This window comes from Genypterus blacodes, unplaced genomic scaffold, assembly GCF_046128005.1.
Source record: "Genypterus blacodes isolate CSIRO-AG114 ecotype Tasmania unplaced genomic scaffold, CSIRO-AGI_Gbla_v1 ptg000156l_1, whole genome shotgun sequence".
Lineage (NCBI taxonomy): Eukaryota > Metazoa > Chordata > Actinopteri > Ophidiiformes > Ophidiidae > Genypterus > Genypterus blacodes.
The window spans coordinates 7,486,972-7,498,094 of NW_027466957.1; the positions used below are offsets into that span (position 1 = coordinate 7,486,972).

Genomic DNA, 11,123 nt, shown 5'->3' on the forward strand with positions numbered 1-11,123 from the left:
CTAATGAGGGAGAATCACTCCAAACACTCACTAATGAGGTTTAAAAATGTAAACAACTGACAAATAGCCCTAAATAATTTCAAATTCTTATTGAGATTAACACACTCTATCATGTTAGTGAACCAAAACAAGATTTCCCTTCATTCAAAACTCAGTCCTCAGTTCTCCTTATGTGTGTATGTACAGTATACTCAGTGATAATGGCTGCTGGCTGTAAATATAGCTGTGTGTATTGTTTTTTGGACATTATTTCCCTCATCCATCATTGTCTTTTTGGATGCAGTCTGCTCAGTTCATTATCGGAAAAGTCTGAGGTCAGGCTCCACACCTCTGGAGAGTTCTGCTGGAACAGCATCTGTGCGCGTGTGTGTGGGTGTGTGTGCTGGTTCTCAAACTCGTTTCTCATTATGAAGGAGGCGGGCAGGTGCTGTAATGTTGGTACACTGTAGTGATGTGGTTATGTGTGCTTTTGTTTTTATACATGTGATCTACAGTATTTATGGTTGAAGGAGCGTGTGTGGTGGTGTGTTTAGCTCTATTCCTTCCTCTATGTTAATCCTGATGCTCTGCACAGCTGTGCCTCCCCCACTCACGTGTGCAGACAGATGAGCTTCATGGCTGGATTCCCACTGCACGCATCTCTCTCTCTCTCCCTCCCACCTCTCTCTCTCATTCCTCTTCATTCACTATTCTCTTAGACACAAGCAGTGGATCCAGGGTGAAAGATACCCAGTACATGTTAAGGAATGTTTGCAGCGTGATGGCAGTGTAACACAGGGTGTCAAACAGGACAAATACCCACTTCCTTAAAACACTTCAGAAATAAAATGAGAAGTGAGGAAAAGAGCACTTTCACAGGGTGTGTCACATCTGTTACAGTGATAACATGCTGATAGAGAACCACCATTCATTCTGATTGAGCTGAAGTGTGCTCCTCTCTTCCCCAAGTCCTTTCAAATAAAAAAGCTTGAAGTGAAAAAAACCCAATAATCAGAAATAAAGACTATTGTTATGCAGTGTTTACCTGTAGGTTTGTGGGTTTTTATGTGATATTCTAAAAGCTTCTCAAATAGCCTGAACAACGTTGAGTCTATTCAGAGACACTATAGAAATATCAATAGAAGATTCCTCAGGTTGTAACACAGACACAACAGAAACCCTCCAATCCGACATTACAGACATATTATAGGAGTGTTTTCAAGTAACACAAGGCTGGTACCAAGGTTACTATTGTGTAGAGACACTGCACAACAACTCCTAGGATCCCAAACTCTATAGAATCGAGAGTAAAACCTACACAGTTGTTAGGATGAATGACAAATGCGTTTCCCTGAGGTCGGTTGGTGCAAAAGTTTTAATATTTCTGCTACGGCTTTAAATTATAAGCAATAAACTCCTCCTCCCTCTTGAGTCAAGTGAGAGAGAGAGAGAAAAAAAAGCCTCCCATGCCTGCATCGGAATGGTCAAACCGAGAGTGTGTATGGAGGAACCAGCCAGCCACAGTGTGAAGGACCCGAAGTTGGAGGAAAGAGTGAAGAAAACGCGTTAAATTCAAGTTGTGTCTCGGTAATCAAAGTGTGATCGCTGCCGCCGCGGGTCAGACCCACTGATGGAACCGGAGAAGGGGGAAGAGGGGAAGTGTTTACGCTCCGGCAGACGCGCCGCCGCGCACCGGCAGGGCAACGTTTAACATTTACCAGCGCGGCTCTTTCCCACCGCGGGATGTTTAGTTTACGCGTCGGGTAGCGATGACCATGTTGTCGGTGTTTGCGTTCACGCGTTAAGGCTACTATGATACCGAGTCCGACATGACTAATGTGACGCCGAGCAAAAGCGTGGAATGGCTGCAAGCGGAGTTGGAGTCCGGAGGCGCTTCTCTGCTCCTGCTCGACTGCCGCTCACATGAGCTTTACGAGTCATCCCACATCGAGACCGCCATGAACCTGGCCATCCCGGGGCTGATGCTCCGCAGGTTCAAGAAGGGCAACATACCCATCCGGACCATCATCTCCAACCACGAGGACAAAGAGAAGTTCATCCGGCGCTGCACGACGGACACGGTGGTCCTGTACGACGAGAGCACCGTGGAGTGGCAGGACAGCGGCGCTCCTGCCTCGGTTTTGGGGCTTCTGCTCCAGAAGTTGTGGGAGGACGGCTGTCAGGCGTGTTACCTGCAGGGTGAGGAGCTGTGCTGGAGAGATAAAAAGTCCAGACGTTTTGAAATATAATGTCAAATAAGAGCAGTGCCGAGTCTGAGAGTTTACAGAAAACTTCGCTAGAAACTTTCTGGTTTTCTTTTGTAGTCGCGGTTATTTTCAAAAATCTTATGTCATCATTTCTTTGTAGTATTGACAGTTTAGCATCCTAATAAACTACTCCAGACGCTCTAAAGCACGTTCTACTCTTTTTTTTCCTTATTTTTTTTTTTACGATACGTCTTTAATAATGTAGTTTTGAAACTTTAGAAATGGTGTGAAGGGATTTTTCCAGCTAAATTTAACAGCTTTTTGTGTTCAAATCGATTCTGTAATGTGGTTTGTGTGGGTTTTATTCTGAAGTTTGAGTGTTGTGAGTCACAGAGATTCTCAATTAAAATTCCAAAATGGCTGCGCCGTGTTTTGCTCCAGCAGGAGCAGGCACGCGCCTCATGAGTGCTGCGTTTAGGGAACCGAAATTTCTTCAGCTTCCTTCAAGGCCAAATAACCTCAAGTTCACCTTATTACTTAAGATTTTGAGGCAGATTTTATGTAAGATGTGTAAGTTGTGTATAATTTTACAATATTGTGTTTTGGCTCCTGTCCAGGTGGGTTTGTGAAGTTCCACACAGAGTATCCAGAGCACTGTGAGACTCTCCTGGACAGCTCATGTCCCAGCTCCTCTCCTCCTCTCTCCGTCATCGGTTTTGGAAATCTCAGAATCAGCTCAGACTGTTCCGACGGGGAATCGGACCGAGAACCGAGCAGCGCCACAGAGTCCGAGGAGAGCCCTGTCCCCAGCAACCAGCCCCCCTTCCCTGTCCAGATCATCCCCTACCTTTACCTGGGCTGTGCCAAAGACTCCACTAACCTGGACATCCTGGGCCAGTACAACATCAAATACATCCTTAACGTCACACCTAATCTGCCCAACATGTTTGAACACGACGGCCATTTCAGGTACAAACAGATCCCCATCTCAGACCACTGGAGCCAGAACCTGTCGCAGTTCTTTCCAGAGGCCATTTCATTTATAGGTGAGTAAGTCACAATAAGAACGCCACAAACACCAAGATTATGACAGGATTATCTTATTTGTAATTTTCCAATAGCCTTTGGCAAATTGTTGTGTGTTGGTAGAGAGGTGAGTGGTGTCAGTATTTAATTGTTTACACTGTCAAATGAGTTGGATCCTATACCAGAGCTGTGGCGTAGAGCTACAGCAGAGGAAATGCAGCTCAGTAACCACATGTAGGGACTGTAGCAGTAACAATTCTTTGAACCATGGCAACAGCACAGTTGGCGACTTTCGCACAGCGCCAACAGCACAATGTGTAATACTTTTGATTCACAGTCTCGTACTGTGACAGAAAACCGCAGGTGTTTTGACGTGTTTGTTGGTAACACGGTGGCGTGCTAGTTTAGATGTAGAACGAGGACGGAAGCATGATTTCCTCTCTGAGGTTGTTGTTTGATTACAGGGTCACAAGTTAAACTGTCTGTTGGCTCTAAAACACAATGTTAGATGGCAGTTGTCCATGATTGTGCCAGCAGCAGGGTAACATTCTTATATGTGAGTCAGCAACTGAGTGTGAGTCTAAACATACTTAAAATAGATTTCTTTTGGTGTCCTTCCATGTGTTTGTCCTTACTCATTCTGTCTTCTCACAGATGAGGCACGCTCTAAGCAGTGCGGCATCCTGGTCCACTGCCTGGCCGGTATCAGTCGCTCGGTCACAGTGACCGTCGCCTACCTGATGCAGAGACTCAACCTCTCGCTCAACGACGCTTATGACTTTGTCAAGAGAAAGAAGTCCAACATTTCCCCCAACTTTAACTTCATGGGTCAACTCTTGGACTTTGAAAGGACGCTGGGGTTACACAGTCCCTGTGACAACCGCGCCACCAACGGGGAGCAGCTCTTCTTCACAACGCCGACCAATCACAATGTATTCCAGCTGGACACGCTGGAGTCAACATGAGGACCTATTGGACTCACAATTTGTTGTGAGTCCAATAGGTCCTGTTGTGTTTCTGGGGTTGTCCTAAGCCTGTCCAATGCCATGCCAGTCTACTCAGACAGCTCAATTACAGTATTTCTGCACTTAAAGGCGCTGCGATAGATCTCTTCATGAACACACTCCAGATGTAATGTCCACAGCCTTAACGTCTAACTCAAGGATGACTTCTGCTATCCACGTACAGCACATGGGATTAATGAACGACCATGTGGGGCCATTTCCTAACTTTTCTATTAAACGCAGGATCGTTATTTGTTATTCATCAGGTGTAAAGTGGATGTTTATGGGCTTGAACTTACTTGTATCAGTTATGGTTCTTACCTTTGTGGTCTTAAAGAAGACTTTGGCCAATCGGAATGTTTTCTGGGGACCAATCTGAGATGCTAAAATGGTACTTTAGCTGGGGGAAATAAGCTTCTCTACCGTGACAGTGATCAGGCCTCGAATTACTCTTCAGTTTCTACTTTGTTGATGCTCTCTCACAACTTCCTTGTTTGTCGCTCTCTTGCAGCACAACATTGTGACCACAGGAAGCATCCTTAACCGTTTTTTACTCAACATACCTTCACTGATGTCTTTAAATGGATAACACAGTGTCCACACTGCATGATCGAGCAGCCATCCTTGAAAATTTTCAAAGTTAAAACCTATTAGAAAGCTCCTGTACCTTCTTTTAATCATAACTGCATTATTTGTATGTATTGATCGATGGAGGACATTGTAAACTTGTGTTGTGTTTCCTGGTATTTGTCTGACCTTAACATGAGATTTAACAGTTACCAGGTAGAGGGTTTAGTATATAGGATTGGCTTCACCACGCTTGAACGAATGTGTAAGAACAGTGTATAAGAAAAGGACCTTTACCTTATTTTTTACCATGACAGTCTTCAGCCTGCAGCTACTCTCTCTCTCTCTCTGTGGCATAATGACGTGAAGGGAAACCTGGTGTGTAATTAGCTGTTTTCTCTGTTGCCGAGGAAATCTCAGAACAATTGAGTGAGTTTAACGCACGACAGAGAATGAAAGGAAATGAGTTCGACTAATGTGTTCTTACCTCACTGAGACATTTTCAGGGATTTTTATACAAAGCATCTGTATCTCGTCATAGCCTCTTAAATGCATCCAAGGGCTGTATTGTTTGTAAAGATGTACATAAATTCTAGTTGTTACGGGGGCATTTTCTCAAAATCATGAAGGACATGAAGGTGACCCTATTCTGACCCTGATGTATAGTATATGTAAAACTAAATGTCCAAGACATTCTGTATAAGTTTATACAACAAATATATTGTATATTTTTACTTGAACAACTTTCGTCTTGTGTCATTTTTGGCTTGACTCCCAAGAGAATCGGTTTATGTTCTAAGACAAAATGAAAGTAGTTTTGTGGTTGAGTCAACAAAGTGCAGAGTTGCTTTATTGCCCAATCAAACTGAACACACACGTTTGAATGGCGTGCTGTGCGGCCCCGAGGCTCTAGGTGTGGTTTGGCGTTTCCTGTCTCTCGCGGGCTTTTTGACACAAAGGCAAGTGACAGGGCCAGATCTGTCAGTAACACACACACACACACACACACAAACACACACACACACACACACACACACACACACACACACAGCAGTCAGAGGAAGAGGAATATGACACAGCACATACTGTCCACCACTACAGATACAAAAACTCTCAGGAACTCTGGCATATACTTGATAAAGTTCAACTGCAGGGTGACAAAACAAGCATTTTAGCCTCAGTTTGTGTCATTTTGTTGGTTATCTATCAACTTAAGTCCAATATTCTGTAAGGTTATTATTGCAGTCTGTTGTTGGGGGGGAAAAAGAGGAAATGAGAGTTCCCTGTCTTCATAATCATGCTGTCGTTTATAAAAGCGAACACGGTAATTGCGTAATTTATCTATTGTGGTTTTGCAATTTTCATGATATTATTTTAGCTGAGGAAAAATGATGCTAAACGCAAACCATTTGGGCTTTTAGGCTGAGTCGAAATGGGTTAATGCAGCACTGAACACGATATTTGAGTTTCCAGAGAGTGGTCGCTCCTAACTCTCCGGTCTGCTCAGCCAATCAATAACCTGCAGCTTGAATGAAATATGTGAATTCTTTATAAAGGTACACATCTTAGTATCTGAATGCCTGGTTTTGGTTAGTTCAGATTTATTCTCAAGGTTGCTAAATTATGAAATTCTTCCTGGGAGCTGTGATGAGTGAACATTGTTGCTGGTTTAAACTCAAATCCTCAGCGGCAGCACAGCCACATGAAGGGACTTGCTTAGCAACGCCTCGCAGTCATGATAATAAAAGCTGTTGACTGATGGGTTGGCCAGCATGACTGAACCTGGCGAGCCACATGCCTACAGGGAAAACCTGTGATTAGGTGTGAAAGATAACTCCGCGTAGGCAGAGGCAACGTATACCTGCAGAGGCAACACATACCTGCAGCAGCTCCGGCCAGAGGAGCCCTGCATGATAGACACAAGCTCACAAGCCAGGGCACAGCGGGAGTGAAAACCATTAATCACTGAGGTCTCATCTAGCCATGACACACCTGCATGGTACACATCTGCATAGTGGAATCTCCATACCGCAATATTTCCACACTTAAGAGGGGAGTTCCTGTCTGGGAATTCCCTTGCAGACGCTCCTCAGCGGCATTTTGGCAGCAGATATTCCATACGGAGTGTCTCACCTGAGAGTTAATCATAGTTATTAGCATTTTGTAATTGTAAATCATTCTCTGCGACATCGCCAAAGGCAAAATGTGGGTTCTTTCCAGCTCCTGTCTTCACTAGTTACTACTGTAAGTCGCTCTAGGAATCAGTTACAGTTGCATAATACATATTTAATGAGAAAACAGGCATATGCATGTGTAGGAATATTTATATGGGTAGAAAGCCGATATTAGATTTTTTTAGATTAGATTAGATTCAACTTTATTGTCAATGAGCAAATACAGGTACAAGCCAATGAAATGCAGTAGCATCCAACCAGAAAGTGCAAAAGTGTACTATTATATATACAGAATACAGAATATATACAGAATATATACAGAATAAACTATATACATTATATTTACTATATATACTAACTATAATTATAAATTAATAAATATGTAAATAAATAGTGCAAGGAGTCTTAGTGCAAAACGGAAGTAAAATGGACATGGAAATGATCAATGCAAACAGAAAGTTGTGCAAATTGCAGTGGAGTGCAGGATGATGCTAGAGGGAGGATGGAGTTGGGTGGGGGAATGGAGTAGAGTTCAGCAGGGTCACCGCCTATATGTGTGCGTGTGTGTGTGTTTTAAGATTAAGATTAAGATAGTTTATTTATCATGTTGCATGCATCCTGATGTGATCACTCATGAGGGGAAGTAACAGCTCAGGCAGTGCTTACTCAGCAGTTGTGTCCGGGATGTAGCAGCAGAAAGGCTGAGCAGAGGTCAGTCAGGTCTGTGGTTTCATGTTGAATATTCCCTAACATGCTGCATTACGGACAAATTCACAGCTGCTGTAATCCTGTTACAGAGAGATGTTTGGTGATCCTGTTGCAAAGGCCAATCTGATGTAAATACTCGGTCTTGTTTTGGCTGCGGCAGATGTTCACATAATCCTAATCTCAGTATGTGCCTGACATGTCACCTCTGAGGGATTGACATAGCAGCGGTGTGTGTTTCCCTCTGAAAAATACTGTGTTCATTAGATTTAGATGATTAAATCATTCCAAACTAGACTACATGACAAGCGTAAGGCCCAAACCACATGAGAAGCTCAAAATTTCGAATTCACCCTCTCCTCAGTTCATCTCACACACATTTCTTCTCGCCTTAGCAGTGTTTTTTTATAGCTGTGCAAAGACACACCTTTGATTTCAAATGCATGCTCTTCTTTCTCTCTGATACAACTATTTCTCACACCCCTGCTTTCCAGAGAGATGTTCAGGTTTGAGACTAAAGCTGGAATGGTTTCCTTCCAAACAGTGGAAATTTGACATCCTTGGGGTAACATCAGCAGCAGACGGCATCACAGAAATATCCTTGAGCTAAGAGAACCATGAGTAACTCTGCTGGAATGGTATTAACTACCAAGCCTAACATTTATTCTCCTGTTGTTGGGATTAACATTCAATTCCCTGAACCTTTGAATCACATTGAGAGCATTGCTTCCTACCTTCCCGTATCTGTAATGGAATACGCCTTAGATCCAGAGTTAGAAATATCATTGAGTCACACACACACACACACACACACACACACACACACACACACACACACACACACAGGACAGCTGAACATGGCTCATCTGCGACGTTTGTCACCTGAGTAATCAACAATATTACCACAGTTTATTTTAACGAAACACTTCACATTGCAAGCTGTGGTGACGGTATTTGAAACACTAATGCCGCAGAGGATTCAGATATCTACTGACATTACACTCATCGAGTCCTGCTAAACGTACTCACCATCTCTCCAGGAAGTATCCCATCTCTTCAGGGAGCTACTGCAGACATACAATCCTTTCAAAACAACCCTCCCCTCCCCCCACTCTTGTGAAACTTAAATGTTGTCTGGGATAGCTGTCTTCTTCTAAGAGGAGGAGAAGTGTGTTTTGGCAAAAGGATTACTGGGGCATGTGTAAAGCAGAGCCACATGGAGAACTAGTGGCAGAGTGAGGCTGCCATCTGTTAATACCAGAAGCCTCTCATTCTGTGGCCAATTTCACCATCCGGTGATGTACAGTAGACTGCACCCAGCAGAACAAAGTGAGATTTGTTTTCAGCTCATTTGTGGCAAAGTGAATGGAAAGGGAACGTTCTGTGTGTCTTTCTACACTCAAAATAACGTAAAAGGTCATTTGTCTTTGGTGAACTCTCATTGGAATCAAAACAGTGCTGTATAGGGGAGAATCCTGCTGTCTGGCATCCACACCAGGCCATATGTTGCTTACAGTATAGAACTGCTGAGTGAGCCACAGAGCATGTCTGTGCCCCGGGATGTGGAAAGCTACAACCTTAGTGATGTCATCGCGCTTCGGACGGGAATCTCCATGTTTTACAGCCAAAATAGTCTGTATCCGGACAAATTAATGTTTCATACTGGACCAAATCCCTGCATGGGCTGTCAGATTTCAAAGCCTACAGTTTGCCACAATGAAGTTTTCTTTTTGTAACTGGTAAAAATAGATAAACCCTCCAGTGGTGCATTAAAGCAAAACAATCGCCGTCATTCATTTGGCCCAGTGAATAGTTATTGTGGAATTTGAGAATGCTGTGTCTTTTAGTCTTTCTGTTCCATGGGCCATTATGGTCGGCCAGTCCACAGACAGTACTTCAGTGTTCTCAGCGCCACAAGTGGGATGGAGCATCACGATACAACATTCTGTCTGTTCCCTTTTTGATTTGCAGTCCTTCAACTCTCTCTTTGTCTAAGTGTTCCACTTCCTTGTTGTGTATTTATGTTAACCTACAACTTGCCCTCCAAACAGAAGGCTGTGATCTGTATGTTCAGGATAGGATTGTTAATGATAATACCTGTGCGTTCCTTTTTTTTCGCTGGGTATGCGGTATTAAATGATCCGTTTGTGGTTGATTTCCTACCTTACTTTCTACTATTATGATAACATATTGTCACATCACGAGGATTGTCTCTCATGACCTACAAAAAGAACAATAGTGCGAATTGAGAGAGAGAGAGAGAGATCCTCATACATTTGTGTCTGGTGAAGTAGAGGTTTCCCGGAGAATAGGCTGTGATTTTTGGCACCGGACAACATCCGAGATCATGTGATGTAGAGAAGCAAGTCAAACAGGAATCCTCTAAACCCAAAAGCCTGCAAGCTCCGAGCAAAGTCTGTGTGGGAGGCAGAAACATGTTGTGAGGAGTTTACGCCTTTCAGAAGCAGCGCTCTAATCCGTCTTCCCAAAGTAGCCCTGCCTCCTTCTTGTGTAAATCTGTAAATCATTGTGTTTCAATGGTATGAATGGGTAATTTGTAAAGAAATAAAACAATGATATGGAGCTGTAGACACACACGCACACACATTCTCTGTTCACAAGAAACTGAACCGGTTGCTCACTACTACCTATGCAAATCCCTCTGTCTCAGTCAGTGTCACAGACGTGAAGATGTTACACACAATAGAATGGCTAATGTGTCCCCGAAACACACAAAGAGGCACTTTACTATCACACACACGTAACCACAGTGTGTGTTAATAACACAGCAGGCATGAGTCATCAGACCTGTGTTGCGTAACTGCGTCGCCTCCCCACCCAACTTGCTGCTTGAGCGCCACACCCCAAATTCATTCACACTGCCCTGCTGCTGTTGCCCAGCCTCCCATTGATGAACATTACTCATCTTGTTCCATGCTGCAACTGGGAGGGTTAGTCTGGAACTTCCTTGTACTACTTGTTGTGTTTCAACCTGACCTCTGTTCACCTCAATGTTAGTTTTAAATATGGGGACAATTCCATCACAGCCTAGTTGATGCAATGCATGATGTAAGCAGGGTTAATCTGATTAATTGATTGATTGATGGCCTCTTTACTAACCCAGAGCTTGAGTGCTGAATGGAGCTAACAGCGCCCTGAGGGAAGCAGAGGGGTGGGGGTGGTGAGGGGCAGAGGCTCAGCCTGTGATCAGTCAGTGAGGATTGATCAGATGTGTGGCCGTGTCGATGGGTTTGTTCTAAAATGCTCGGCCGTGCGTCCATTCCTGACATCAGTCAGTAATGAGTGTGCGTAAGAGCGTGTCACTTCATTTAAACCTTTGATTGTTAGAAGGCAGTAGTCGAGTGGGTAGAGCTTCCGCTTAAGAACCGGAGGGTTGCCGGTTCGAGTCCCTGCCGAGGTGCCCCTGAGCAAGGCACCGAACTCTCAATTGCTCCCCCATA

The 11,123-nt window shown here is 43.8% G+C and overlaps 1 protein-coding gene across 1 annotated transcript; it reads left to right on the forward strand.

The window, feature by feature from the left end:
- The first annotated feature begins 1,436 nt into the window (after positions 1-1,436).
- Positions 1,437-5,526, forward strand: LOC143013249 (dual specificity protein phosphatase 7-like). Its single transcript, XM_076166807.1, has 3 exons — positions 1,437-2,178; positions 2,804-3,232; positions 3,867-5,526. Exons 1-3 carry the CDS (start codon positions 1,809-1,811, stop codon positions 4,175-4,177), a joined length of 1,110 nt encoding a protein of 369 aa, XP_076022922.1. The 5' UTR covers positions 1,437-1,808; the 3' UTR covers positions 4,178-5,526.
- The last annotated feature ends 5,597 nt before the right edge of the window (positions 5,527-11,123 follow it).

Excerpts from the sequence above, each read along its gene's own strand:
- LOC143013249 (XM_076166807.1), top strand. The coding sequence starts at position 1,809 with ATGACTAATGTGACGCCGAGCAAAAGCGTGGAATGGCTGCAAGCGGAG. Across the intron at positions 2,179-2,803 it reads TCAGGCGTGTTACCTGCAGG|GTGGGTTTGTGAAGTTCCAC; the intron begins GTGAGGAGCTGT and ends GCTCCTGTCCAG. Across the intron at positions 3,233-3,866 it reads AGAGGCCATTTCATTTATAG|ATGAGGCACGCTCTAAGCAG; the intron begins GTGAGTAAGTCA and ends GTCTTCTCACAG.